This window comes from Tinamus guttatus, unplaced genomic scaffold, assembly GCF_059628265.1.
Source record: "Tinamus guttatus ecotype Peru unplaced genomic scaffold, ASM5962826v1 Tinamus_guttatus_pri_ptg000027l, whole genome shotgun sequence".
NCBI lineage: Eukaryota > Metazoa > Chordata > Aves > Tinamiformes > Tinamidae > Tinamus > Tinamus guttatus.
Window position 1 is genome coordinate 226,674 of NW_028288561.1, and position 24,731 is coordinate 251,404.

At 52.0% G+C, this 24,731-nt stretch overlaps 2 protein-coding genes across 2 annotated transcripts in view; both read left to right on the plus strand.

Moving 5' to 3' along the window:
• The first annotated feature begins 955 nt into the window (after positions 1 to 955).
• On the plus strand, positions 956 to 4,448 carry LOC104575621 (oxidative stress-responsive serine-rich protein 1). The gene is made up of 3 exons (XM_010222959.2): positions 956 to 1,097; positions 2,746 to 2,859; positions 3,538 to 4,448. Exons 1-3 carry the CDS (start codon positions 1,021 to 1,023, stop codon positions 4,229 to 4,231), a joined length of 885 nt encoding a protein of 294 aa, XP_010221261.2. The 5' UTR covers positions 956 to 1,020; the 3' UTR covers positions 4,232 to 4,448.
• A 3,548-nt stretch (positions 4,449 to 7,996) lies between these two features.
• Positions 7,997 to 24,731, plus strand: part of JPH2 (junctophilin 2) — a 29,493-nt gene continuing 12,758 nt past the window's right edge. Inside the window, exons 1-2 of the mRNA XM_088528117.1 lie at positions 7,997 to 8,507; positions 15,571 to 16,354. Of these exons, the coding sequence (XP_088384243.1) occupies positions 8,129 to 8,507; positions 15,571 to 16,354 (1,163 nt within the window). The 5' untranslated portion in view covers positions 7,997 to 8,128. The remainder of the gene's footprint in view (positions 8,508 to 15,570; positions 16,355 to 24,731) is intronic.

Here is a 24,731-nt window from a genome sequence, read left to right on the forward strand (position 1 = left end):
GAGCTGTAGTCTTGTCAATAAGTAGTAATTAAATTTAGTAGTAAATAAATTTAGTAGTAAGAAAATGCCTTTTGTGCTTAGTTTAAAGCCAGCAAGCACAACTGGTGGACTAGTCAACTTGAGTCCTGCTTTAAAGTTATTCTTCCAACTGCTCAGTGTATATTAGCAAAAATGGCCACACTTTATCTCACATTGTTTTATTGTGGTTTGAATAATTAACATAAAGATCATGTTGTCCAAATTTGAACAACTTAAAAAAGTTAATGTGCTCTAAAGAGACCTCCCCCCCCTGCACCCCAGTGTTGGCAGTCGCTACAGTTGATCATTTTGCTCATTAGTTGCACTATTTTTTAACATGACCCACTGAGGTAGCGCGATGGGTGAAACTCATGTAACGTAAGAGGAGGAAAACTTGAAGCAAATGGCTGGAATCTAGATATAAGATCAAAAAGAAAGAAAAAACCCTTAAATAAAAAACCTTAACACCTTGTCTGTCTTATTTTAAGACAAATCTGATTTTAAAAGTGTTATTTTTATTTATATTAATTATTTTAATTTTATTTTAATAATACCAGGTCCCAAGGTGGGAAAGAGCAGCCTATAGGAAGCTGACTGTTCCTGGTGGTTTTGTGTTTCTTTGCCTTCCAGATCTTTTCCTCAAGTTAATTTTGATAACACTTTTAAGAGAAATAGAAGAATCTGTTTAGACTTTATTTGGATAAGCAAGGCATTACTGACAGCAGATTTTGCAATAAATTATGTATTAATTTATGTAGTTATGCAGGAGACTGGTCCATTCTTGGGTATTTTAAAGCTTGTTCTGAACAACTTTCAGAAATGTTCTTCTCCAATGATCTCAGCTTTATGCACTCAGTGTGCTATTTCAAGTTTATTTTTAGTGTATTATGATGCTGCTGGGCAACTAATGTTTTTAACAAGGCATTGGTTCTTATTTTCATATGTCTGTTTTCCGTTTTCAGCAGTATATGGTAACTCTGTCAGCTTTCGACCATCCCAATAATGAAAACAGAAGCTAAGGATGGAGAAGAGGAAAGCCTGCAGACAGCTTTCAAAAAACTAAGAGTTGACACAGCTGGGTAAGTAAGACTCTGGACAGGTACAATGTTAACATCTTCCAAATGGATTGGAAAGCAACACAGTTAAATCTGATGCAATGAGATGATTTCAAAAGCTGAGATGTTAAAAGGCTTCATTCTAGTTAAGCAAATGTGAAATAAATTCACTAGCTGTAAGTTGTGTGTTTAAGGGAATTGTGACTTGGCATCTAGCTCGGAGCAGGCTTTGTGCAAATTTATGTGCTGCTAACTGCTGGCTATCATTATGAAATGAGTTTTGGCATGGATCTGTTGTCAGACATGTCCATAGCAGTGCTCTTGTAGCCAGTGTATTATGGTGGCTCTAAAGGCCTGTCACAGATATCGGGTCCCTTCTGCCTGCAGAGAAGTGATTTTTCTTTTTCCGTAGTAGTATGAAGGGTGTTAGATGCAATGCTTGTTTCTCATACAAACTATTTTCACTGATGTCATTAGCATGTTTCCTGTTCATAACTAAAAATGCCAAATGGGAAAAGAACGTTTTTTGTCTTGTTCCTAGAATGTGACACGTGTGGCACTGCACTTTGCTGTCCTCCGCAGCAGAACACAAGCAGCAAGTGTCTTCTCTTAGTGACAACCCTTTTTTGTCTTTAAAAAAAAAAAAAAATCATTTATGTTCTTCCTGCTGGTAGACAGTGTATCACACAGAGTACTGCATTCCAGTAAGCAAATGGCAGTGATGCAGTTATGCTGGTGACTGAAAATAAATGAGTTGTGTAAATATGGATTATCTTAGGACTGAAGTGGTGCCTCTTTCATCAGTATCTTCAGTCTCCCTCCCTTTCCCTTCCCCTCAGCTTGTCAGGCATATTTTAATTCTGGTAGAGATTTTATTGCAGGCCTTCAGTTTTACTGCTTTGTGTTCATAGCCTTTAAATAGAAAATAGCAGATCCTTCAATAAGTTTGGTCTCTATTAAATGTTAATTGACTTTGGTCTAGGACAGTGTGCATAGGCTTGATTTCATTTTTTTCAGAAAATAATCATGTTATTAACCAGTTGAACGACGGATTTGGAAAATAATTTGTTCCATGTGTGATGTCTCAACTCGGGAAAAAAGTGTCCTGAGGTTATCACAACTTACTGAAAATGGGAATTTGGGATGGTTTTGTGTCACCAGAGAAATTAGTAAATCTGTTAATATTTCTGGCTGAAGTGGTTGAACTTGCAGTAGTTTGAGGAGTTTTAGCTTTAGCTTTCTCCCTAGACAGAGGCGAAAGTGTTCTTCTGATAAACAAAGTCTATTTATATCCAAAGAACATTTATTTTTAGGAAAGAATAGCTTATTTGTCTCTGGAAAAAGAGGAGTGTTTCTTCAGTGATTTTTTTTTTCCCCCCCCCCTCCCTCCTCTGTTCCTCCCTCAGGCAAATCAGTGTTAGCTCTTGTGCTTCATTATAGATGTGTGAAGTTTGGATTTTAAATCTGTTTGCTGAATGGGATTTTATTTGGCAAAAGAGTTTGTGATGCCAGCTTTCAATGTGATCTTTGGTGGGCAGTTTTTTTAAGACAGTGTTATAAACCCCTTGGGATAATCTGATCAGTGCTATGAGTATAACAAAGTTTGTGAACCGTCTTCCCAAAACAATGTAGTGTTGTGAATCCCTCATTCTTCCCCACCCCAATTTTGCAGGTCTGTTGCTTCTCTTTCTGTGGCTGAAAGGACAAGCCCAAGAGGGTTGGTTAGAACAGCTGCAGAGGAAACCAAACCTAAGAACGTGTGTGCTTCTAAGGAAACCTGGCATGGGTAAGAGAAGCTTGGGATTATCAAATCACTTACAATTGCATTGGAATTGAGTTTTAAATAGTCAAGTATCCGAGTAGCTAGGCCTCTAAATGAGGGACTCAAATTTTCTTTTTAAAAAGAAAATCTTCTGCTCACATATGACTGTTCTTATACACCATTTTCTGAAGTGAAATGCTTTTCAGATTTAGGGATAGAAGCACAATCCTTATTCCTGCAATACAGATTTGAGCTATGTTTTTTTTCAATTGGACAATCATGAATGTGACTTTCCATAATTATTTGGTGTTGCAGAGGCTGCCTTGTGAAATAGATTAAAATGCAGAATTGGTTTCTTGGTGATCTGACTGCAAAGTTCTGTGTAGACACTCAACTGAAACAAAACTGCCTTTTGCATTGGTTCATTGGTGCCATGCTGTTCTTTTAAAGGATGTTTTAATATCGTCCCATATGCTTTACTTTTCCATCTTTAAAAGCACAAGCTTCAGGCTTTGTTTCTCAGATGATACTTTTCTACTTTATACAGATGCTTGACTTGCTCCGCATCAAACCCCAAGATAGGGATCCTATGCAAATACTTTGAGCTTGCAATATAAATGCACCCGAGCTGTTGCCCAGTGTTATTTCACATAGGTCTTCTGCTGTCTCTGTAATCCAAACCTTTGTATCTCTCCATGGCAGATCTGTGAAAAAGCCTTCGAGAGGAGCTGTGAGAACGCAGCGTCGCAGGCGTTCCAAGTCTCCAATTCTTCATCCTCCAAAATTTATCCACTGCAGCACGAAACCGCCTTCCACGTGCAACCAGCTGCTGCGCCAAGGCCAGAGCGATGCCCCCCATGACAGCACTGGCTTTGGGATGCCAGCCCCGAAGGCGACTTGTGTGCACGAACGGGGCCGGGTAGCTCCTGACCTCGATCGGAAGGGAGCTGCTGTCGAGTCTTTGGGAGCTCCTGTTACAGAGCTGGTGTCGGAGAACAAATCAGAAGAGTCTCCAGCTGCCGTTTCTCTGGTGTCCCAAGCGAGCCTAAAGGCTGCAGAGCTTTCTGACTTTCAGTCTGTGTCGAAACTAAACACAAACAAGCCGTGTTCGTGCGCAGCGAAGGCCTGCGAGTGCAAACGGTGGCAAAATATGGAAGTGTACAAATTCTCTGGCTTGCAGAACAGCCTCCCGTTGGCATCTGATAGAAGAACAGTTGCTGAGGACCATTCTCAGCCTTTACTATCAAGAACTCCTTCAAGTTCTCCACGCTCTTGCTCTGAGCAAGCCAGGGCCTTTGTGGATGATGTGACTATTGAAGATCTTTCGGGCTACATGGAATATTACTTGTATATTCCAAAGAAAATGTCTCACATGGCAGAGATGATGTACACCTGACAACGAGCACCAAACACGGAAGGGACTGTGGTTTAAATCTGCCTTCTGTCATGTCCATGTGAGATGGAACCCACTCCCTGCTCACTGTGCTTGCAATAAAAACACTTCCTTGGCATCTCAACTAATGCTTGTTATTCTAAGCAGGACACACTTTAGCTTAAGCATTACAGTTTAAGCTCTTAAGATAATGGAATAAATATAGTGAGTTTGGTCAGAGCATTTATGCTTAAGAGGACTAATATTTTGTAAATCTTACTCTCTTTTCAAAATAGGCCTGTTTGAGTTGTTGAGAGGAGTCTCTGGGTTTCTTGGTAATTAGAGCTCTTTATGTGAGAAACTGGTATAATTCAGCTCCTTTCAAATTTCTGTGACCTCAGATTGTAACAGTTATGCTTCCATTTTTGGAAGCATATAGATGCTTTGCCTCTGTTTTTATTCCCTAAAGGGGTATAGTGATGTCCTTTTCCAATCTCCTTAATATTACTGCACTAAATTAACTCAGGAGACTGAATCTGCTTTTCTGGAGAGGAGGCATCATTATTTCTTTGTGCCTGAAAAGAGGCTTCATTTGTGTTTGGCTAAACAGGCACCTTCCTTCCCTTATCTTCCAAGTTACTCTCTCATCAGGCAGCCCAACAAGCAAACACTTCATTTCTTACCTAAGAACATCTGGCTATTTTAACATGGATGATCAGAACAAGATTATTTGAATTATCTTGATCTCTATGGTGTTTTTTCATCTTTTTTTTTCCCCTTGTCTCCTGTAAGAGGAAAATGTAAAACAAGCCTAACCTTTTATTGGATGTCCAGCAAACCTTAGAGATTTGTCTGCAGCAGCAGTAGCACCTTGCTTTCTGCAGTGGAATTGCTTCTGAAGTTAAGTAAAGGGCAAAAAATGAGGTAATGGACTCTGGTGTATTTTAAGAGGGTCAAAGGCAGTATTTGCCAGCTGTGGTGGGTCCTACTCTTACACTCTGTTTCTTCAGTGTATTTCACCCTGTTCAGAAATACCAAATATTGTCATTTAAATACTAGTAGTCAAGAGTTGCCAGCTGTGAAATAGGGAAATCTTGAGCATTGTGGGGTTTTTTTCCCCCTTCTTCCCCTTCAACCTTTTTCTAAACCATCATCTTGGATGCCTTGTCCAGGTCCAAAATATTGGGGGAATCTTGCTGCCTTAAGGTTTTTCAGAAGCAAGCAGCTTGCCGTAGTTCATGGGCATTGACATGGTGTCTTTTTTACAGCCATATGCATATCCAGAGCAAAGACGCAGGCTGTCGAGTTCTTCCTAGCCAAATTCTGTGTGTTCCTCGGGCTTCTGTCGTCCCTGTGGCAGTACCTGATGTCTGATTGAAAATGTATTTACCTGGGTGAAGCAGCCTTGCTAATTCAGCTGTTAACTGCCAGAAGTCATAAAGTGTCATTCACCTTTTGCAGGTTGGATCCCGTGTCTCCCTTCATTTCTGAGTTCTGAGAGCTCCATCTTTGCCACCTGTATTTAGAATTTGCCACCTGTGTTTTTTGTAATTGCATGCAGCTGGGCTGCCGAAGTGTCACACTTTTTCTTCAAAGAAATGTCCTTTGCTATTCCCAAATATCTGCATGTAGAAGCCCTGTTACATGTAACATCATAGGTATTGTGGGGGATGCAAATACCTTTCCATTGGGCTGGGCTTTTTGCTGTTTCTGTGCTTTTTCACCGCAGAGCCCATGAAGTGCTCGATGCTGTTCTGGAAAGCGCGCTGGAATCCGGGGAGCACCTAAAAACCGGGGGAAGGTGACGGGGCCGCCGGGCCGGGGAGCGGGCGCTGCCGGCGCCGCTAGAGGTCGGGCCCGGCCGAGCAGCCGGCGGCGCCCCAGGCCTGGCACGAACAGGGGGTTTCGCTGCCAAGATGAAGAAATGAGAGCAGATCCGAGCGGTGCCTTAATATGCACAAAATGTGTGTTTTCCCTGCAGCTCGACTGCGCGTTTAGGCAGCCGTCAAGTCGACCCGTGAGCCTCTCCCTGCATGGGCAGGACTTGCCCATAAACAGTGTCCCCTCAGTTTGTAAACAGCCATGCAATTAGGCAGAGCTTCTAAATAAATAATTGTGTGGTCCCGAACTTGGCGTCCTTTTAGAGTGGTTACAACATATTTGGGCTGGTAAATCCCAGAACACCATGAAGTGGGGAGCCTCTGGATGGTTGCAACTGCTGCCTTAACACTTTCCATTCTATTACTACAAGTAGTTTTCAGATGCTTTGGTCTGTCTAGAAGCCACAAAACAATCCTGTGGTTTTGTTTTAAGAAAATATAGTTTTTTTTTTTTTTTTTTTTCTCCTCCCCTCACCCCAATACTTGCTGAGACAGAGAACTTTAAGTTTGTGAGGGCTTAGAAATGAGGAAACAAGTGTTTGCTGCTTGTTCTGAATAATTCTGTCTGGCCACTTTGAAGATTGGATTCACTCAGGTGCTTTAGAGGGCCAGCCCTGCCAGGTGGCACTCCTGAGTCTTGTCCAAGTCCCCTGCTGAAGTGGCCATCCCTTTCTTCAAGTGACTGAGGGAAAATGAGGCTCTTTCCTCCTAGTTTTGTCATGGGCAGTTACCTTTCACATGAGGCTGGGCATTGCAATGCTTAAGAGCACGAATCAGCCCTTTTTACCTGGCTGCTCGGGAGGACTTACAGGTACTGCAGTTTATATGCGATGTACACACATTCAGCTATTCTTGCAGTTATGTATAGGGTTTTTTGTCTGTTTTTTTTTTTTTTTTTTTTTTTTTTTTGGAAAGGCATTGGGAGATTGTTTGAGTTGCAGAGCTGGACTATGCTGGTATGAAATTTGCGGAAGTCTGTGGCAGCTCTGCATGGGAGCTGGGAGAGGGAGAGCGTGGGAGCTGCTCTCGCTGCCCTGTCCCAGCCGAGCGCACAACCCGCCGGCACCAGCGCTTCAGTCCTTGTCCCCCGCCTTCTCTCTTTGACGGTAGCGGTGGCAGTCCCAAGGGGAGGGACCTTCCCCATGCACTGAACTGCGGTGCCACCGGAGCGGGACACGTCGCGCAGTGTGTGCGGTTGGTCTGGCTGGAGGGAACATCCGACTCGTGGATTCTCTCTCAAAACGCACTTGCAGCGCAGCAGGGCGGGAGGAGGATCCACCCGGCGCTGGCTAAATCTCGCAGACGGGCGCTGCTCCCTGGCTGCGCTCCGTGCCTTCCCCGGGCCTCGTGCGGCGGCGGTCGGCGCTCACCGCGCAGCGCGGGGCAGCCGGAGCTCCCGGGAGCTCTCCCGGGGGGGATTTTCCCGCTTTTCCAGCGGGACGGAGCCGTCGCGGCCCCGGCGCCGAGGGCGGCAGCGGCGGGCGAGCCCCGGTCCCCCCGGCGCCCCCTCCCCGGCTCTGTTTCGGTCGGACCTCTCCTCTCTCCGCCGCTTCCCGCCTGGCCGCCTGCCCGGGCCGCCCCGTCTCCCTCCTCCTCCGTAAAAGGGCGGCGAGGCGGGGGCCGGGCTGCGGGCGGTTATTTTTGGGAGCAGCTCCTGGGAGCCCATGGCCTTGTTAGGGCAGCGCTGACCTCTCTCCCGGCGGGGGAGGAGAGCGCGGGGCGGCGGGGCCGGCAGCGCAGCCGGGACCCCCCTGCGGCGGGCGGGACGCGGGGCGCGGAGCGGAGCGGAGCGGGGCGCCCGCCGGGTGCCGGGCCGCAAACCGCCCCCGGGCCGCAAACCGCCCCCCGGCCCGGCCCGCCCCTCGCTCCCCTCCCTCCCTCCCTCCCTCCCTCCAATTTCGCCTCCTCCCGCTCCCTGTCCCGTCCCGTCCCGTCGAGGCGGGAGGCTCCCGTTCCCGGCGATGCTGCAGCCGCTGCCCCTGGCCGAGCTGCCCGGCTGAGCGGGAGGAGGGCCCGGGGTGCTGAGTACCCGCAGGGTACCATGAGCGGAGGCAGGTTTGATTTTGACGATGGAGGCGCCTACTGCGGCGGGTGGGAAGGCGGCAAAGCCCACGGGCACGGCATCTGCACCGGCCCCAAGGGCCAGGGCGAGTACTCGGGCTCCTGGAACTACGGCTTCGAAGTGGTGGGTATATACACGTGGCCCAGCGGCAACACCTACGAGGGCTACTGGTCGCAAGGCAAGAGGCATGGGCTGGGAATCGAGACCAAAGGACGGTGGGTTTACCGCGGCGAGTGGACCCACGGCTTCAAGGGACGCTATGGCACGAGGCAGAGCATGAGCAGCGGAGCCAAGTACGAAGGCACCTGGAATAACGGCCTGCAGGATGGTTACGGCACCGAGACGTACGCTGACGGAGGTAAGGGGGACCCTGGAGGGATCCCAAGGGTGACCCACGAGGTGGCACGTGGCCTGTGGGGGCAGAGGCTGCGTTGCTGTCCCCATGGAGGGGACCTGAGCCTGTCCGTGCCATGAGGTCTGTGCAGGTGCGAGGGCTGCACCTGCTTTCTGGCGCAAGGTGCTTGAGCTGGAGGAACAGGGCTGGGACGGCCCTTAGCAGCGCGCCCGTGTCCCGACCGCGGCGGCCTGGCTGCCCCGGGACAGCTCACGTGCTGCATCGCTGACACGAGGTAGCATCGCGAGCGCTACCCCGGCCAGCCCTCCCGTGGGAGCTGTTTGTGAGCATCAGGATCGATAGTAAATACCAGCCAGCCCTATGCTCTGTAGTCCAGGGCTCTGCGTTTTCAAGTGATAGATTATTCCAGGTCATCGCTGAGCCAAAGCAGAGACTCCTCGCTGGCTAGCGATGGCAGCAAGCCATTAACTTTCTCATGGGCCTGGGAGTTGTGGATGTTTTCACGTTGGATATAAGCCACCTGCAGCATCGTAGCGCTCTTTGTGTACTAAATACTGCTCGCGTGTCACTGAACGGGTGCCTGAACATCTGCCTTGCTGAAACATTCTGCTTGAGTTTATCAAGGCTCTTTAGGATACTTAGCCATGCGTCTTTCCCTAAAATAAATCCCTTAGATTACTTTGAGACTCTCAACCCCTGCTAGTGCACTGGGTAGGCAGACATTTGTTGTACCCTCTGTAAATGGTTGGTCTAATTGTGGTTTTTGCGTTAGTGGCACATTTTGGATTAGGAACATCACAAGAATCTCTGTGCTAGTAATTCTGTAGCCCTTCAATACTGTAATGTTCCAGGCTGCCGTATTTAGGATAGCTAAATAAAGAGGGTGATTTGAAAGAAATACCCTTCAAAATATGTATCAGAATTGCAACTATATTTATCCAGGACATGCAGTGGGGTCTGTTTATAAGGAAAAATAACAGTAAGGGTGCATATCTTCAGAATGAAAAGCATCTGATCTACAGACATTAGAAAAATGTTATTAGTTCGAGATACTGGCTGTCAGAGTTGGGCTTTTTTTAATATATAGATTTTTCTCAACAAATTCTCTGAGTCCTTGACTAACTTTACGCTTGGGAACATAGTCTTCAAGATGACTACTTTTGTTTGTACCCTTTGAGGTTGTCAGCACAGATGCAGACCAGAACTGATTCAGCTCTCCAGCTCCTGAAGTTTTATCTTGTCTGCCATGTGGCCAGGGGTTTGTTAAACACTCAAATTGTGTGTGTTGCAGAGAGATGCCAAAAGTTAAGGCTAAAGCAAACCTGCAATGCACTTGTATGTTGCAAAAGCTTAATGTCTGGTTTAAGATCTATAGGTTACATGTAAGCCTGTGTCTGACTAATAACGTGCTGTGATCTGATAACCGTAAGCAACAGTTGCCTGCTCAATGTCTTCTATGCAAATATTTCTAATTCTGAAGGTTTTGGAATGTCATATACATTTTCAGAGCTGTTTCCTCACTGACTACCAAAATGCATCTCTTTGAGGACACAGTGCAGCAGAATCTCAGGTTGATGTTGGGCGGGAGAGTCTAAAGAGGCAAAACCTGGCAGATAAGGTTGAATTTCATTAGATTTTGTACTGAGCACTCGGAGCAGAAGAGGGGGAAACATGAGTCAAGATTTTATCCTATATGGATTTATAAGATAGCATTTCTGCCAGCATGACACTTCCCAGCCCTTGCCGGGTGTTGTCCGATACTCAGGAATGTGCTGTCTACGTGATCCCTGGAGCAGTCCTAGGCTGGCAGTTCAGCCCTGACCCGTGACGATGTGACCTGTCAAAGCCTCTGTGGGCAGCGGGGAGGCTCAGCCACTCGGGTGCCCAACCAGACCCACCTCGTGTGGCCTGAGACGTTCACGACAGAGAGGACTCCAGCTGCCAAGCATCTGCTCATTGCTTTGGGTGACCAGGTCCCGGCTGGTATGTGGCTGAGCAATTCCTTCAGTGTGTGAACGACTCTGATGGGAACAGAGAGCTACATCTACAGCCAAGTTTACGATCGTTGGCCAACGTCAAGTACAGAGGAAAGGGGTGGAATTACCTTATTAACTTGCGGGGCCTGCTCCTGTATGGTCTTCTCACCTGTGTATAGTAACCATCTGCAAGATCCAGATGTGACCAGACTACTAACAGGACCTGTTAGTATTTGAATTGAGGATCGCCAAGATAAACATCTGGAAACCCTTTGGAAATCTGCTGTCTCTTGAGCAGGGGATGTGATTCACAAGCCCCTTGGAAGCCAGCCATGCAGAACGAGGTCGCTGGGAAGAAGGGTCTCTTGCCAGTTCCCTAGAAGCTTTAGGTCACTGCTGGACCCAAAAGCAGATTTAATGGAGATGCAGCTGATTCTAATGTTTAAAATAGAGTTAAATCAGTGTATGAGGCGGCCGGCTTGCCCATGATTTGTGTCCTGTGGCTGGCTGTGGTAGGTGTCTAAATAAAGCCCAAATCTGGAGTGGAGCTTTTCTTATGAAATCCCGTGTAGATTTCTGGTGTTTTGTAAGAAGTGAATCCGTGTCACAGTTTAGCTCAGCTGCTGGTTGCATTGCATTCTCTTTCTCCTCTACCAAATATCCATTTTCATGAGCTGGGAGGCCGATACGATTCCTTCTATGAAGATTATTGAAATCAGGGAGGGGTTCAGAGCTCCTTGGGTATGGACAGGCAGATACAGTAACACTGTGATGCATTTCCTTAGGTATCCAAGCTAAATATATATGTGTGTCTGCTTCTATTACTGGGATACGGCTTGGAGCCCCTTGTAGGGGCAGGATACGATATCTAAAGACAAAGGTGATTTGAGTCTTGAAAGGCTCTGCATGAATTCACCACCTTACAACATGAGTTAGAAGTAAACATCTAGTTATTTGACTTCTGTCTGAATTTTATCTCTATTGGAAGGAAGACTTCATTTTTGTCTTTTGATTCTGAGTGCTTGATCCAGTTAAAACTTTTTCAGAAAAAAAATATCGTTCAATGCAGAATCTTACTGCTAGCAAAGGAATCAGGACCAAACCTGTGCTTTGCTATATGAATAGCTTTTCATATACGTATACTAGATGTATATGTAGTGTCCCGCAGCCCAGGCTGGCTCTGTTAGCGCTGCTCAGACAAGGCTGAATTTAAACCGGCAATTAATGCCGTGTCTTTTTTTTCTCTCCATTTTTTTTCTCCCTCTCTTTTCCAGCAGCAGCCACCAGGCAATATTACAGCAGTCCTGCTGCTGGTGACACTGACACCACCACAAGCGCCAGGCTTGCGCTGCTCTGTCTGGCACATGTCTCTGAGCACTGATTTAATGCATCTGGCCTTTCGTACTACCTTCTCCTAACGTGTCTGTCATTGCGGTATCCGGGTGACAGCAGATGATTGGCAGACAGTGATACTATTTGAGAAGTTTGCATTATTTACCCAGTTGTTTGTCTTATTTGCATTCATATGTATGTATTCATTATTTGTATTCATATGTATTCAAATGTACGAGAGCTCAGAGGCGGCCTGGGAAGGGACGAGGTGATGCTGCTGTCACAGGCTCTCGCTGCCGGGGTCGGTGCCCACCAGGAGCTGAAGGATTTGTGTTCGTTCAGCCAGGAACCATCCCTGAGCTCCATGCCCAGAGCTCCTGCCAGGAGGAGGGTGACCTGCTGCCGGGGAGGAGGGAGGTGCCACCCCCTCAGGATGAATCCTGAATCCTGTGTCTGCAGGGAAGCCTGCAGGTGCAATGCTTTAGTCACTGCTGCAACTCAGTCCTTCCCATCCTGTGAATATGCATGGAAAGAGGTTGTCCAGGGGCAGATGGAGAAGGCAGACCTCACCTGCAGACAGAGAAGATACACCTCGCCTGCCAGTGGCCAGGACCAGCCTGTACGAGCCTGGGCTGCCAAGGGGAGAGACAGGGCAAACGGAGAGGAGCAGGGCAGGGGACAAACACCTTTCCACGATGGAGCATAGAATGGGTCACTGATCTGGGTGGATCACAGCCCCAGTACCCCCACTCTGGGGCTTTGCTCCTTTGCCTTCAGCCTCCTGCCCTGGACAAAGCTGGTAGTCTGGGCACATACAGTTTTCACGCAAAGATGATCTGATTACGCAGCCCTAATTCAGCATCCTCTTTGCTGAGCCATTTGCAGCTCTGCAGCCAGTTGGCCTGTCTTGGCCTCCAGCCCCATGCGCGGGGCTGAGCCCTGTCACTGCTGTCCTCGTGGCCCAGTCCTCTGCTGCCTCTCTCTGCTGTTCCCGCGGGCATAAAGCAAAAAGCAGACACAGGGAGGTGTATTCTTGCCATTAAAATGTACATTGTAATGCTCTATTTTTGAAGAAAAATGGAAAGAGGGCAAAACTCCATGAGAGAAATTCCAAGCCAGAATTTCCAAGCCAAAATTTCTGGGCTGTGCTGCTGGGCTGGGGGAAGGGAGAGCAGACTGGCTGCCACCCCGGCTAGCTGGGCTCAGGCAAAACCAAACTCTGAAAGAGCTGCTTCATCACCAAGGTATTTTCTTAAGTCAGTGCAACTCTGAATAAGGTGGAAAAAGAAAAAGAGTCCTGCACAGTGCTAGCTCCTGCATGCATACGCTGATATCAAAAGCTTTGATATGTGTGTAGGTATTTTTAATTGCAGAATGCTTTGATGCTAACAAGGTAGTTAAGGGTCAGATGCATGTGGGTCTGCTCAGAGTATGTCCGTGATGCCAAGTGTTTGGCACAGCCCTGTTGAACTGGGTGCACCTAGGAGCCTCTCTCTGCTCACAACTGTGGTGCTCATGTAGTAACATTTGGTCATGAGAAAAGCCCTTTGGCTGCAAAGCAAAGATGGAGCTCACCCAGCAGCAGTTTGGTCTGCCCCGTGTTTGCTTTGCGTTTTTGGGTGACTGCAGGGTTTTGGAGCCTTCCATTAAGGCAGATGTGGTTGGCAGCTGTGGTCATACCACACACTGGAGAGGAAGTATCGCTTGTCCCACATGGGCTTAAATCAGGCAGCCCAAACCAAGCTGAAGGGCTGGTCTGCCCAACGTGCGGTGTAGACGCGTGCCCGGGGTCTACCCATGTACCTGGAGGCATCCAGATCTCCACTGCTCCAAGGCCCACTCTGCCATGTGGCTTTGCCCTTCCCTGGCACCTTCGGTGAGAAAGGAAGGTTTTGGGCTCTCTGGAGGGCAGAGGTGGCACTGAGTCTCCCTGTCCCATGGGACGTTGCCAAAACCCCTCTCCCAGATGGTTAGCTTGCAGCAAGAGCAGGCAGAGCTGTTCAAGTGCAGGATATCACGCACGGCCTCTAATGTCACTCCTATCGCATGTCACCCTGCCCGCCAGTTACATCCATGGCACAAGATGGATGAAGCACTGAATTCCCTGGGTCAGTGTGGGGAGGGAAATGGGGACAGGATGTGTGTTCTTGGCAACTCTTTAATTATGGTTTGTGACAATGAGGTGTCACTTTTTAGAGAGGGACTTGGGGGCCCAGGAGGGTGAGGAGCTTGCCCAAACACCTACAGCGGAGGCCTTGGCAAGCCTTGGATGATGGTCCTGGGCTTCCAGCTGCTGCCTAAACTACCGACCGGGGCTGCCGTCCCCCACCCCCTTATTTTTTCCTAAAAGAAATGCTTCAAACTATGCCAAGAACCAGGGTGCTGTGGGTACAGGCGCTTCTTGTCTTTCGCGGCCCCGGGCGCTGTAAGCCAACACCTGTAGACGGGGCCAAAGCGGCTCGCTGCGAAACCTGAGGCCTGGGCGCTTATGGCGCAGAAGGGGCCTGGGAGACTGTTAAAACCTGCACTCCCACTGTCGCCAAAGAAGGAGCGGGATTTGATCCCCAGGGAGCGGGGTCATCCCTGGTCTCAGTAACCGCGTCTGCGTGTAGAAAGGAAGGCCCTGGAGCCAGGATGCCCCCTTCCTCTTGCCGCTCCTCTGGAGCACGCGGGGACGCGCGGGGCTCAGTGCTACTTCTGTTTGGGCTGGTTTGGCGGTTACTGTGGCAACTGTAGCCCGGGAACGTGACACTCCGGCCACTGGGCCAGGGGCTGGGGGACACCAGGTCCCCCGGGCTGGGGGATGTCCTGGTCCCCAGGGCTGGCTCTCAGGAAGCCCCCCCGGCCAGGCTCGGCGTCTACCTCTCGGCTGTGGGTAACAGTCCCCCCCACCCCACGCCCGGGCATCCTGCTCTTCTTAGGAGCTCTTCTTGGGAAGGTTTTATTAGTTTAAGTCCCGTGACATCCTGTTGAGAAAGGTCAGAGTTGTCGTCTTTGACTTGCCCTTCTGGGAGCTGCGTCTTGCACTCACAGAAAGGCGCAGGTCGGGAAAGGGTCCAGCTGGCAGAGGAGCAATCTCCCCTTGCCGGCCCTGCAACCTGTCCTGGGGGTTCTTAGCGGGGTCCCATGTCGCTGGGTGCAGACAGACCCTAGCAGCACATTGCTCTCTGCGGCTGGGAGGCTTCTTGAGGCTGGGACTGTGGGCAAAGTGTGCATCAGGGACCAGACATTGCTGCTGCAGGTGCCCTAGGAAACGTGGGTGATGGCCATGTGCCCGGCTCTCATCTCCTGGGTTGAGAGCCTGTCCTGGCAGGCCTGCGAGTGACAAACTGCAGAGGGGGCTGGAAGGGACTGTCACCGAGCCAAGGAGAGCTGTGCCGTATTGCTCGTGCGTACACACAGGGCTGCTGCCACCCACTCAGCCCCACCACCACTGCCTCCTGCTTCCAGGTGCCCTGGGGCAAGTCTGGACCATGTCCATCAAGGTTGCTGTGGAGTTGTATGGTTGCAACCTGGTGCTCTGACCCTTTCCTGGTGAGCTAGAGGAGACCTGTCACCTACACTGGCTTGTATCCTCTGTCCTTGTCCTTCCCTGGGGCTTTTGGCTGTGGCTTTTGGGACTTCTTTTTTCCAGGGAAGGCCAAGGTGGACCCGTGTTACCTAAAGTTGTCACAGCAGTGCAGCATGGCCGTTTGCTGGCTTTGTGCATGCGGGGACAGAAAAGATGTCTTTTAACCGGTCCCTCCTCTTTCCCACAGGAACATACCAGGGCCAGTTCACCAACGGCATGCGGCACGGCTACGGCGTGCGGCAGAGCGTGCCCTACGGCATGGCCTCGGTGGTGCGCTCGCCGCTGCGCACGTCGCTCTCGTCCCTGCGCAGCGAGCACAGCAACGGCACCCTGCCCCAGCAGGACTCGCCGGCCACCAACCCCGAGAGCCTCCCCATGTCGCCCACCATCACGCGTGGCGGCTTTGCCCTCAGTCTCTACGCGGATGCTGAGGCCGGCAAGGCCAAGAAGGGCGGCCTCTTCCGCCGCGGCTCCTTGCTGGGGAAGCTGAAGAAATCCGAGTCCAAGTCGTCCCTGGCCAGCCAGAAGAGCCGCGTGAGCTTCCTGAAGAGCGAGAGCGGCATCAGCTCCGCCGCCAGCGACGCCACCTCCACCGTGAGCCTGGGCGAGGGTGCCGAGGGCGAGGAGTTCCCCCCCTTCGAGTCCGACATAGACGCCACCACCACGGAGACCTACATGGGCGAGTGGAAGAACGACAAGCGCTCGGGCTTCGGCGTCAGCGAGCGCTCCAGTGGCCTCAAGTACGAGGGCGAGTGGCTGGACAACCTGCGGCATGGCTACGGCTGCACCACGCTGCCCGACGGCAAGAAGGAGGAGGGCAAGTACCGCCACAACGTCCTCGTCAAGGGCATGAAGAAGCGCGTCATCCCCCTCAAGAGCGCCAAGATCCGGCAGAAGGTGGACCGCAGCGTGGAGGGGGCACAGAGGGCCGCCGCCATCGCCCGGCAGAAGTCGGAGATCGCGGCTTCCAGGTAGGAACCGGCACGTGGTGGCCAAGGGGGCTGCTAGGGGCAGCGTCCCCCCTTTCCATCTCCTTCCCTAGGCAGATTTGGGGTTTTGGCCACCTTGGCATCACGTGGCAGTGGCTCCTACAGTTTAACCAAGCTTCTGATTTGCTTTCTAAGCTAAGGATAAGGTGATGCTGCTTAACCGAGCACCAAGTACCTGCCTGGGTGGGGGTTTATTAGCAGGGCGGGCATAGAAGCGCGTGGTTTTGCCTATGGCCTGTCCAACAGGCTGCTGAGCAGTGATGTAAGAAGCAGCACTGCACTGGGCTGCACTGCAGCCCTCACTGCAGCTCCGTGGGGTTTTATGGCCTTCAATTTGAATCGACATTCAATTGTAGCTGCTCTGGGGCTACCTGTGCTGCGGTCGGATGTTGGGAAATGCCGGGCTTGGTGCCCAAAGCTGTTCATAGTGGATGGAGACATCAGTGATGGGGGGTGCTGGTGGGTGGGAGTGCAGAGCCTTCGCGCTCCTCCTCTTCCTCGGGAGCTGTGCTTGGGAAAGCCCCTGCTGCCCTGTCCAACCATTTCCCTGCTTGGTCTGCTCAGCAGCGCTGGTGAATTTTCATCTTCTGGAGCAGGATGCCCAAACCCAGTCGGAGAGGACGGCACACTGTGCACTCACTCGCTGGGTCCTGCGTGGGGCTTAGCCTGCTCACCAGCATGCACGGAGCAATCCCACAGCTCCATCCCTGCGGTACAATCTTGATTTTGGGGCTGCAGGGGTGTTTTTGCCCTTGCGGACGGATGCATCAGGAGGTGGTGTGAGCTTGGACTCCTCACCACAAGCGCAGGGCTCTCTCCATGCCGGCACAGCACGTCAGGGTGGCAGCACGAGCGGGCGGGCGGCAGGGCAGGCTCGGCCTGACACCGGCTCCTGCAGCGCCCCGGAGCTGCGCGCGCCCGCACCGCTCCCCAGCCATAAATAACGAGGTTAGAGCCGCAAAAGCTGCCCGACAGCTCGCTCCGTTTATATAAGCCTCTTTTTATTGCGCACTATTTACACGTTGGATCGAACGTGGTTGTGCAGTGTTTTCCATCAGGGGCTGGAATGCGCCCGCTGCCCTCGCGGGGGACTGCAGCCCGCACGAGCACAGCTTGGGAATGATTTCCTATTAAGGAAACCTTGGAGCTGGAGGCAATAAGACAGTGCAGCATTTTCCTCAAGAGAGTCCTCCCCTTGCAGACCTCGTATTGCAACTGCTGAGGCTGGTGGAGAGGATACGGCCGTTCCCAGTGATAAATCACCCTTGCCCTTTGCATGGGGTTTTATGTGCAGCCAAGGATGGTGATTGCTGAGGGTGGCTGGGGCTGCAGCAGCATCTGGTTTTCCCCCTTAGGCCATCCCTAAAAAGCTTTTTGCTGGACAAAGTTGGTGCTGCTCTGATACGCAGGGTCTTGGCACCCAGTGCTCTGAGTGTGCCCAGTACCAAACCTGCTGCAAAGGGAGAACTGCCCTGGCTTTCTTTAAACTTTAATTCTGTGACTGAGATGGCATTTCCTCCCGGGTAGGCTGCACTGTGCAGAGCTGCCGCCTCATCCTGCTGCCTTGTAAAACTCTGACTCACGTGTTGCTTCCTTCTGCTTTTAGCTCAGCTTTGTAGTCAAGAGTAAATGCATTAAATATCACTTGTTGCTGTCACCTTAGCTGTAATCCCGGCTCTATCACCAGCTTTCCCTTTGGTCTTGGCCCCTGCCTGAGTTTCCACAGTCATGACAGTAAATAGTTGTGCACAGATTTTTGAAAACGAGTCGCTGACGCCTACAGAGGGGCTGTACTGCCCTTGGTGCCTCCCTGCTCATCCCTCGGGGGGAGGTTGCTGGCTTGGGTGCTTGGGTTACTCCTGTGACCACGGCACCATCGGCGCTGCCGGCGGAATCCGTGTGCCCCAGTGCGTCCCCTTGCACCCGCTCTTGCTCACAGCCCCAGAGCTTCGCAGCGCAGCCGGGCTCCCTTCCTCTACGTGCTGCCCTGGTGACTATGTGTCCATGACGGGTCTCATCCCTCTCCTGACGCAAGTCCCCATGAGCCCTGGGCTTTGCTTTGCTAATGGCACCCAGCTGCAATGCCCACTGTCAAAGTTGCCTCACCCAAAGAAATGTCTTTGAAGCCACACAAGTCCTTTCTTTGGGGACGATGTGACATCGCTTTGAGTGGGACCGTCACTAGGTTGCCCAGCAACCAGGCTGTGCGGAAGCACAACTACAACCATGCACCTTTGCTGTTAGGTAGGATAGACTGATTTTCAGTCAACCCAGGGGGGCCCTTTGCAGAGCTAAACTGCCGTGACATCCAGGCTTTCACTGTTTGGGAGTGAAACATCCTGGGGAGGCAAGAATTTGCTCTTTTTGCACCATAAAAGGATCTTTAAGGCAAAGAAATCGTGTGAAAAACAAGCCTGAGTGCTGGCAGCTGTGCAAGCCCCTGCCAGTTGCACCTTAGGAATCTCAGGCATGTTACGGCAGTGTGAAGATCCGCGGGGCTGCGGTGCTCACAGCGCGCTGTGCTCGTGGGCTTGCACAGCCTGACACGTGTCTGCTGTGCGGCCGTGGGTATCACGGTGACGGCAGACGGGGACGCATGGCCAGCGGCCACCAGCAGACTGTCCTGTGGACTGTCCTGTGGGTGTCTCCAATGCAAGGGTGCCCACGAGACAGGGCTTTTGGTTTGCTCGCTGTGCTTGGTATGGGTTTTTTGGCTGTAGTCCTGGACCCGCCAATGGCCTCGTTGCCCAGGAGCACAGCTCTGGCCTCATCGGCTCCCTCCCAAATTCCCCCAAGATGGAAATCCAGCTGCTTGCCACATTACACAACAGGGGGTGGGCAGAGCTGGCATTGCCTTGCTGTGGCCAAAGGGAATAGTGATTTTTCTTCTTTTTCGTGACTTCAGTGAAAGAAGTCATGGCTCAGGGCTATCCCAGCCATAACAGAACGACTTCCTGCACCGGGTGGTGCTGCCCCGCGCTGGTCACGGACTTGGCCCTGCGGCTCCCCAGCCGGGATGGGCCCTGGCATCCCTGTGATCCCCGCTGGAGCAGGAATGAAGCTGACACGGGTGGTGCTAATGGCGGAGATGCCTGCCTGCCTCTCCTGCCTCCATCCTCCCTGTACTCGGCCTCTCCTCATATCCAGGACGCTTCCAAAACCTGCTGGAGTTGCTGGGAAAGCTGGTGGGGTCATGGGAGCCCAGCTGGGAAGTCATTTCCCAGTCGCTGGAGCTGGAAAGTTGGCTTGAGGACAGACAGCTCATCCATTCCCCAATGGCCACCGGCAGGAAGGAGCAGCCGCCGGGGAGCAGGACGTGGGCTGTGACACCAAGGGAGGTGCCGGGGGCTTCCCGAGCACCCCGGGGGGCTCCAAGAGCAGCTTTGGGGGCTCCAAGAGCAGCTTTGGGGGTTCTGCATCTGCAGGCCCGGGCGGCAGTCAGGCTTCTACCCAGCTGTGAGGACAGGTGGTGCAGCTGGCTCCGTGCATGTCCAGGTGGCCTTGGGTCTGCTGCTCCCCTCCAGAGCTGGACGGGACGGACTTTGATTTTGACATCGGTGCACTCGGTAGCTGCATCGCGACAAGGACAGATTTCCTTCCAACTCGTGTGTTTGGGGGGCAAAATCAACAGTCTGGTATCGCAGTTCCAGCTCTGTCTCAGTCCATCTGTGTCCTCTGTGATCTTCCCTTGGCATCTAGGTGTTTCTAAGGGACTCCCACCAAATCAGGGAAGGGACTTAGCGATGCCTCCTGCATCCCAGTGTCCTGGCCCAGCCCCTCAAGAGTTTAAGGGCATACATCCTGCGAACAGCGGCTAAAACAGGGCCCTAAGGTCTCACAGGACCAAAAGGAAATCAAAATACAACAAGCAATAAAGACATCACTGCTGTGCTTCACCTGCTCAGCTTGAGTCAGCTTGACTCACGCTTTGTGAGGGGTGAGCACAACCAACAATGAGCAGGTCTTAGATTTCTGCAGAGATCCCACAATGTGAAGTAGATGGCTGTAAACATTTCAAACATTTCAAGATTTTTTGATTTTGAAATGTTTAGCATTAATATCCCCCAGTATGGGGTTTTACTTGTCCGAGGGTATCCACGCAGTGGCTCAGGTAAGCCTGGGGTGCCCCAGGATGCCGTGGAACTGCTGCCAGGGAGACCGCTTTGCTGTGGCCTCATGTAGGCCTCACTCATGACATGATTTGTTGCCTGGTTTTGAAGCCAAAGGGGTGGTTTCAGCCCGTGCTCCTTGTCCCTGGGGCACGTCTTAGCTCTCCTTTAAAATAGCGGGAGCGCTGCCTGCCGGGAAGCGAGCGCTGCCAGCACTGCTGCCTGCAGCTCCGCGCTCGGCGCGTCGGCTCCGCGTCGCTCGTGCGGGTACGGTCGGCTCCGCGGGGACACACGGCACGAATGACGTGTGGCCGGGGCCGGTGGCCGCGGCGACCTGCCTAAATAAGGGAACGCAGCGCAGGGCTCCCCCGGCGCCACAGCCGAGCGCCGCGCGGCAGCTCCCGCCACCAGCACCGAGCATCCTGCGCCCGGGGGCTCCGCTCCTCCCGGCGCCACCGCGGAGGTGACTCCGCGGGGTCTCCGTCCCGAGCCTCCCCAGAGGGCTGTGTCACGGAGGCACCTCTCGGGTCGTGCAGGATGTGCGCCCTGTCTGGCAGGAGAGCCTGCAGCACTTGCCCAGGAGTGGCTGTCCCGGCATGGCCAGGGCATCCGCACCTGGGTTTTTGCAGGTGGAAATCCAGGATTCTGGCAGTGAAAGTATCCTAGGATTTTTTCAGTGTCCTTTTGCAACCTGATTTCCTCAAGCTTTTTGCCAAAGTGAGAGCTGGACGTGGCGGGAGCCTGGTTTGCTTGCAGGACGGGGCGGGAGAGCAGGGCACCCAGCCGCGCCGCAGCGGAGCCTCAGGGTGCTCCCAGCCAGGCCGGCTCCCTGGCGCACCTGATCCTTCCCTGCTATCCCAATTTCATGATTCCTTTGCACCGGGATTGGATAGCACATGATGGATGGGTGTGCAGTGAGAAGAAACCTATCTGTGCAGCAGGCGGGGGATAAAGTGACCATGTTTACTAGGGCAGAACCGTGTCCTTGCCCCGTGCGAGATGTTGGCTGCGATTCTCCCTTCAGCAAAAGCACCAGGATGGGAGGCAGCCTTTCTGCAGCCTGGTCAGTCACCAAAGACACCACAGCCGCACTGAGGTGTCCCCTAGTTCCAGCCATGGCTACTTTTGATGCCACTGACATGTCACAGGGCGGGATAGGACAACCCTGGCTTTGCAAAAATCACCCCGCGTCTGTACGGAGCGGCAGGACGATGCTCTGCCACGGCAGGCGGTGAGCGCCGGGGGAGCCCCGCAGCGCGCGGTGCTGCCAGGGCCGCGGTGCCACCGCGGAGCCGGGCGGCCCTGGGAGCCGCGTCGTGGGAATGACCATTGCGGGAAGAGCCAGTGCGCACGTGGGCCGGAGGGCGAGGGGGCCGCTCCTTGCTCCTGCTCTTCCAGCAAAGGCATTTTGCAAAAGGCTTGGTTTGCTTAAAAAGCAGATAATCTTGGTTAGTTAATACTCAACTAATAGGAATCACTCGCTGGCATTCATTTTCGCGCTCGGTGAAGGCTGGGGTTGTGCCGGGGAGCCCTGTGCTCCCCCGCTTTCTGCCCCACACTAGTGCCAGAAATGCCTGTTTCTCTCCCACAAAACAAAATGAATGAAGATCTTTTCCTGTTTGCATCAGCAAAGCACAAGCGACCTGCTCTGCCTGGCTTGCCATGATGAATTGAGACCCAGGATGAATGCCAGGAGGCAACCCTTCGCTCCTGCCTTCCTGCGGCCGGTGTCGGACGCGAGGGCTGCAGGAGCTGCCCCCGGTTTCCCAGGATCTCTGTGTGGATGCAGACGTCACCTCTGTGCCGTGCGTCATGGCTCGCCTGGGTCACTGCATGTCCTGATTGGGAGTGTTTCCACACCAGCCTCCTGACACCCTAAATGGTGACTTTAGCGCAGCAGGTTTGTGTCACCCGTACGTGGAGATGGGGACACCCATTTCCTGGGACAGACCTCCGGCCAGGTCACCGCAGCTTTGTCATCCTGGTTAGTAGGGCCTTTTGGGGCTAGTTTTTTGCCATTTTGGCAAACAGCACCTTGCTGGGAATCTCAAGAAACCGTTCTTGTGCTTTGAAGGTGACAAAGGCTCCTTTTCGTAACTTACCCAAATGTAAAAGGAGGCGGAATAAGAAATCTGTTTCCTGAAGGAAAAAGAATATGCAGGAAATACTTTGCTATCTCTCAGGATTCCTTATCTCGCTTTTAAGGAATAGTGCCCTGTTTCAAATCACTGCCCACCCGTCAGCTGGTCTGTGTCCCCCTCTCCGGCGCTGGCGTCTCCGTTAATGGCAGTGGAGGAGCCGGAGGTGCCGGGACGAAGGGCGCGGGGAGGTGTCGGAGCCGAGCCGAGAGGCCCCGGCCGTGCCACCCGGTCGCTGCATCCCCGGAGCGCGCCCAGGGCTGGCGCTCTGCTTCCTTTGCTGGAACTGGCCGGCACGGGGCGATGGGGATAATGGGAGTTATTACAAAACAGCAGCTGTTGACCCTTAGGTCTAGAAGCGGGTAGCCCTGGTGCCCCTTCAGGAGCCCCAGGAGGCTGCGCAGGCGGCACCTCCGCGGCTGTTTGGAGCTGGCTCTGGCGCAGAGGGGCAGGCGCCGCCGTCCCCGCTGCTGCGGAGCCCCGCGCGCTCCCGGTGCCTCCTGGCCGCGCGGCGAGACGGTGCCATCCGGGTCAGCAGCCTGTTGTCCCTGTCTGCACACAGGGACAGGTAGCAGAGCAGGGACCAGGAAACCCGGCAGAGCTGCGCGACTTGTCCGATGGCCCCGCAGCGTCGCTCCCTCGCAGAGGGAACGCGTGCATGGGTGCTGAGTGCGCAGAATCACAGAATCATTATGGCTGGAAAAGGCCTTCAGGATCATCGAGTCCAACCCTAAACCCTTCACCACGATGCCTGCTAAACCGTGTCCCCAAGTGCCTTCTAAATCCATGTTGCCTCCTAATCCATGTTTCCAAGTGCCTCATCTGCACGTCTCTTGAGCACTGCCAGGGACGGTGACCCCACCACTTCCCTGGCAGCCTGTTCCAGTGCTTCACCACTCTTTCCATGTAGATTTCTTTTTCTTTTTTTCTTTTATAAGCCAAAAGCAGGAGCAAACCGCATGAAAAGGCTGTCATATGAGGCTTTCGTAGAGCTTGTAGAAGTGTCTTCAATCTACTTAACAGCAACAGAATAGTAGACTCTTCCCATAGCATTTTGGCCGTTGCAGTCCCAGCTGGAATACAGTCATGCACGGAAAACTACAAAAACAAAAGAATAATGAAAATCAATCAGTACGTTAAAAGAAGCTGAAAACAAACAAGTCTGAATATGGAATACCTTCTTAACTTAAATGGCTACAACTGTACCAATAAGTCTATTACAGCCTCTTGGCTGACAGGTTCAGGTATTGTTTTATGATTGTGAAGTTGCCAAACAACAGGAAGCTAAACACACACAGCAAGGCAAGCTCATGTTCAAAGGCAAAGCCCTAGCGATGCATGCATAATTTCAATAAGGGAAAATATCCTAGATTTCCAAGAATTATATTAACAAAATTATAACTGTTTTGGCTTGATAAACTTCAAGTCTGTTTGTACTTTAACCGTGGTTGTTTTGCAGTAAGCAATGCCGCAAGCTCTGCAGTGCAGAAGGATTCTGCTTCCACTGGGAGCCCCACGTTCCCAAGGTAGATGGCTTGGCGTGATTCTGTAGCTGGAAGAGCATCAGGATGAGCAGATAGTGCAGGAACCAGCTTGGTCACTCCTCTTTGGAAGAAACTGTGACTCGTTCTGTGCACCAGTTCAAGAGAAAGCAAAAATGAGCATACCAAAAAACGAGCACACTAATGAATGGGTCCTAGAAATTCTTTCCCCCCGCGTTTTCCTGTGTTGTCGCATGATGTGTTAGACCCTTTTTCAGCTCTTTCCCAGACTGTCTCATCTCCGCTCAAGCTGGCCATGACTCTTGAGGAGCTGGAGTGCTAATGCTGACACATTTTTGGTCCCAAGCTTTTATTCCGCCGAGATGCGTTTTACTTCAGAGGAGAGTGCACAGAGCTTTATCTCTTTTCCACCCGCCTTGCATGAATTTCCACAGGCTCATCCATGTCCTATTAGGGTAAGAAGGAGCGTGTACTTCCAGGAGCTCCTGGAGAAAGCAGCTGTTGGACGACAAACGGCTTTCTCCGTGGCTTCCCGGGGCTCTTGCTTTGGCTCAGGCGCAGCTGAGGCTCTCCAGCCTTCTTCTTGCTTCTCTAGTGAGCAGCAGAGTGA